At 44.3% G+C, this 5132-nt stretch overlaps 1 protein-coding gene across 4 annotated transcripts in view; it reads right to left on the bottom strand.

The window, feature by feature from the left end:
- Positions 1–2510: 2510 nt before the first annotated feature.
- Positions 2511–5132, bottom strand: part of ANKRD27 (ankyrin repeat domain 27) — a 74353-nt gene continuing 71731 nt past the window's right edge. For 2 of the 4 annotated variants that reach the window (XM_023726944.1, XM_023726945.1), the window contains one exon: positions 2511–4108. In XM_023726944.1, the coding sequence (XP_023582712.1) occupies positions 4084–4108 (25 nt within the window). In that variant the 3' untranslated portion in view covers positions 2511–4083. The remainder of the gene's footprint in view (positions 4109–5132) is intronic. The other 2 variants (XM_023726942.1, XM_023726943.1) reach the window with 1 other exon arrangement.

Raw genomic sequence — 5132 nt, 5'->3', positions numbered from 1 at the left:
CTGGGACAGAGTTGTTTTAGTACCAAAGCCAAGTGACCGGAAGATCTACATTTTTTTTTCCTTTCCTACCGAAAGTTTAGCACGTGTAGCAGCAAAACTTTCTACAACACATGTAGGTCTGCTCCCGTAAAGATGACAGCTTAGGAAACCCCGTGGGGCGGCTCTGCTCTGCCCTGTGGGATCGCTGTGGGTTGGAATTGACTCGACGGCACAACAACAAAAGCAGCATGAACAGAGTCCCTGGGTGGTGCAGAGGGTTAAGTGCTTGGCTGTTAACTGAAAGGTTGGCAGTTCAGATCCACTCCAGAGGCACCTCGGAAGAAAGGCCTGTGATCTGCTTTTGAAAAATCGGCCATTGACAACCCTGTGGAGCGCAGTTCTTCTCCGGAACACTTTGGGTCGCCCTGAGTTGGAATCTACTAGATGGCAACTGGTTTGGTTTGGTTTTAGCAGCATGAATATATTTGTGCGATTGTGACGTTAGTGTTAAGTAGGGACAATGGCCTTAGCAGAAATAGAAACTGCTAAAGCACTACTCAGTAAAAAGAAAACAAGTTGCTGCTGCATGGATTTAACTAAACAAACTTTTGTATTTGGGCACATCTAATATTTCCAAGACACAGGTCTGAAAGCAAGTAAGCGGTTTCTCTTCCTACAGAGAGAACGGAATCCTGCCATTTAATGTAAGAGAATACCTACGTTTGGTTTTGTTTATAATCTGCCACTGAGATTAAATTATCTAACGAGTATCACCCCCATCAAACTAACCTCTCTAACTAGAGTGATACTTTCACTGAAAAGAAGATTACCAAAATAACTAGGACATACTGGTGATAACACTTCAGAAGTAATAAACGTGTTTGTAAGAGGACTGACTTCTAGTGATTAAAATCCAATTGGGACAGTTAAGAATTTTGGTAGAAATGTTCCAGTTCTTCACTGATACAAGTTGCAAGTGATTTAAAGCAAAATATCGTCGTTTATGTTATGATTTATTTTCACTGGATTATGAAAAACACTAATTTTTCTTATAAATTTAAATCATAAACTTAGCTATTTGGTGTAATTTTTAAATGTCTTAGTCCTGTTGAGTCCCAGCCCAGGAGGAAGTTCCTAAAACACTGAAGATGAATAGGATTAGCGACAGAAAAGTAACTGGAAATGTGGTTTACAATCCCAGTCTCTGCTTCAAGACTGCTAGGATATGCTGCAACTATCCTACAGAGTTCACTGTATTTGAGATTGGAAATGTATGATCAACGAAGAAAGCCAGTGTTGGAATAAGTGTCTAACACACATAAATGAGTAGAACCAGTAAGACCACCAGAGTTTTTTAGAAGAACAGGCCTATCATAAATAGTCTAAAGTAAAATTTGATCAGGAATTTTGAAGAATAAAAATCCCAGTTACAGGTAAATTTTTCTTTAGCCTCATTTACATAAAAATGCCAGAGGGAGACTAGACAACTCTCAGCAAGTTTTGTTACACACTTGCTTTTGCAGAATACCCACCGCCCTAATGCCATCTACCACTGTGAACTTGTTTAAAGATGATCAGACTCCTGAGATACTGAAGAGTCAGAAGTGGTTGTGCATACAGTCATAGAGGATCCTGCCGGCAACACAGGGATAGATTACACTTCTGTCTGCAGAGTGAGTGCTCATTCTAAGCTTTCTCAGTTCTCGGTAAACTGACAATACTCGGAATTCAGAACTTTCTTACGCACAGCAGAAACGGAGGCATTTCCAGTTTCTGAACTGTCTAAGTAGGGAATACAATCGAAAAACACAAGTGGTTTTAAAAAGAATCGAGATAGTCACTTAAGGTGGCTTACGCTACTCATGGCTCCAACAGCTCAAAAAGAGGAAACTGTTCCCCGAAGACTGAGTCCCATTCCCAGCATTTATATCTGCAGATAAAGGGCACACCAAGCTGGGAGCCCCGGATTCAGATGCCACCAGCACCGTGGCCTTTACCCTGGCTCTGAGATCCCAAACAGGTCGGCCTCCTTATTCCTCTGAAGGTTACCTCGCTGACAGTTCAGCTGCCAGGGCGGTTGTTCGAATTAAACAGGGTTGCACGTGGATGCATTTTCAAAATTGCGCTGCACCGCCCACAAAGTCAGGTGGTGTCCATTGTGTGTGTTCGCAGCTTGAAAATGGCTGTGCTGATCAAACCTGGACAGGATAGTTTCCTAGTTAGGATGGTACAGAACCACCACTACTCAAGTCAATACGGTGGTTTTGTTGAAAAGTGAGGAAAAATAAATCAGAACAAAGATACTGGCAAAGCAACAGTGCTCACTTCCTGTGGGGGCTAGGAAGCTGTATTCATTTCTGTTCTTCTGATTTGAAAAGAAACCATTTTTGTGAAGTATTGTAGGAGTCCCTGGGTGGCGCAGTTAGGTGCTCAACTATGAGCTGAAAGGTTGGCGGCTTGAACCCACCTAGAGGCACCTAGGAAGACAGGCCTGGCGATGTGCTTCCAAAAGGTCACAGCCTTAAAAGCCTTATGGAGCAGTTCTCTGCACACGTGGGGTCGCCATGAGGTGGAACTGACTCAGTGGCAACTAACAACAAGCACTGTGGGCCCTACGCACTGTGTCGACTAGATTCTCAGCCCTAGGTAGGCAGATGATAATCTGCTCTGACTGATCAGATTTACATGTTTCAATCACACATGTATAGCTGAAGAATAAAATGTCTATCCATCCCATGGGGAAACATTTTTCCATACACAAAGAACATGTTAATAGCAGAGAGGATGAGAAACTCTTATGTTCACAGCAAAATACTAACTAAAAAAGTATACCACAACACACTCAAGAATCATAAGGTTTACTGTTTTCTTTTCCATCATTTGGCACGTATCCAAGGCACATTCGAAAATTAGAAATCATAAATTACTCTGTAGAAAAATAATCCCTCCCTTCTTTTCACACACAAGTATTTCCAAGAACATGCATAAAACCATTTCCCTATTACAAAGTTATTTGAAAGTGTACTCAGGACAAACCCATGTTTGCTGCTCTAGACCAATTAATAACATAAAAAAATAACTAGAAATTTATAAAAAGGAATTGATGGCAATTAAAGTAACTTTAACCTCACGTGTGCTGCAAGTTTTGAATTAGAATAAAAAGACTAAGAAAAGATGTGCCAAATCTACTGTCTAGTTCAGTAACCATCCTTCAGGTGTGACATTTAAGGGAGGTTCTTAACGGAAAAGGGTGTTTCTAGAGACACTGCTACAGGTGCGTATTTGCAGTGACCAGATATCTGTACTTACTCTGCTGGAAGAAAAACTATACCCAACTTTTCCCATGTACACAGTGTTCCCTAAAATGACCATCAGCGTGACATTTAAGTATCTTTGGGTTCAAGCTTTACAAAGGAACATTTTTCCAGGATCTCTCTTCATTCAGATGTGACTGTTCTGCCTGGCCTCCACATTATCATGAAACCTAAATTGCTTCTCTTCAGCTTATGGTTTGCTAATTTATATGTAGCACAGAGGATTAGCACCTTTCCGTAGAAGGAGGTCAGAATCTGGTGGTGAAGCCTCTCACTGTAACCAAGGAGCCCTAACATTTAAAAGGGAGCACATACCCTGGACACTAGCGGAATTCCCGTCCGTTCCTTTTGAAGTTGACTGATTAGCTTTGAAGAGTAAAGAGACAGTGATACCTTTTTGCTGCATTCTTTCCCTCAGCCACTGTCCTACAGAAAAGTTTTCAGGAATCTTCTGCTTAAGACTTACTCTCTCAGGCCAAGGTATTGGAAGGTACACTTGAGTTCTAAGCTGTATTCACGCACAGCATCTTCTTGTTGAGTATTCACTTCTTGGCGGCAAATTTCAAAATTCCTTATTACTGTTAAACCTGGGAAATACTGGACTCTTGGGGAGTGGTTAGGTTGCCAGCAGCCTCTGGGCCCCTGGATCCAACTGCGTCATTGACCGCGTGTCTGCAGAGCATCCATCTGTTTCCAGGAGCAGTCTGTTTGAGTGCAGGCCTCTCAGGCTGATCCCCTTTTCCTCTGTCAGCAGTTGGAGGTCTGCTCTGGTCTGGCAGGTGATGCAGCTTCAGTGTGGCTCTTTGCCTCCCTGCCTAAAGAAAAGGTACAGTTCAAACAGTTCACGTTCACACAGTCCTTTAAACCACCACCACCACAACAGCTACCTTCTCTGAGTGTTTGGTATGTGCCAAGCATTGTGCTAAGTTCTTTCCAGGCATCGTTTCAATTCTAACGTCCCTGTGGTGATAGTAAGACATTCAAATGGGTACTACCTGTGACAGACACCAAGTAAACACTGTGTTTTCCCATTTAATCTTTATGCCTCTAAGAAGTGTGTATTATTGCTATCCCCAGTTACAACTGAGAAAACAGGATTAGCAAAGTTAAGCTATCTGCCTCAGTAGCAAGGAAAAAGCTAGCACCTGACTGAACCCAGGCAGATTTCGAAGTTTGTAGCTTTCCCACTGTGTAGTAGGTCTGTTAGCAATGCTATGGAAGAAGACTGAATACAAAATCAAAATCAGTCACGTTAATAAATACCAAAGATTTCTAAGACAAAGGTTTAGAACTTCTGTATATTTGTTCAAACAAGCTTACACCACATATGCAAAAAATTCCGTCTCATCAATAGCTATATACACCCACTCTTCCTTATCGACATGGTTAGGTTCCAGAAACCCGGTCGTTACGTGCAAATCAGCGTTATGCAGGAGTCGGGGCTGCGCCCATTCTTCGGGTGCTGGTGTCGTGTCGCCCCGCCCCTAGTTGCTCATTGCCCATCGGGCGCCCCCGGCACATCTTGGGGTGCGCATGGAGCGTCGGGATCCCCTTCCCCACCACTGTGGAGCCCGCTGGGGCTGGGGGTGGTGGTGGTCGGCGGATGCCGCCGCCTCCAAGCAGCAGGGGCCCACCATCTCCCGGCTGCACCTCAGGCCTCCGCGCGAACCCCCGCGCCTCGCCTCTCCACCTTTATGCACCGCCGACCCGGAGATGGGCGGCTCCTGGGCCTGCGGGCAGGTGAGGCCCGGCCACCTCAGCCCAGCGCAGGTGGCAGAGAGGCCTCTCTGGAAGAAGGGACTTCCGAGCCATCCACCGCCTCCTCAGGCCCACCGCCCC

This window comes from Trichechus manatus, unplaced genomic scaffold (genome assembly GCF_000243295.1).
Source record: "Trichechus manatus latirostris isolate Lorelei unplaced genomic scaffold, TriManLat1.0 scaffold00014, whole genome shotgun sequence".
In the NCBI taxonomy this organism is placed as follows: Eukaryota; Metazoa; Chordata; class Mammalia; order Sirenia; family Trichechidae; genus Trichechus; species Trichechus manatus.
This window is presented reverse-complemented; position numbering and strand designations above follow the sequence as displayed.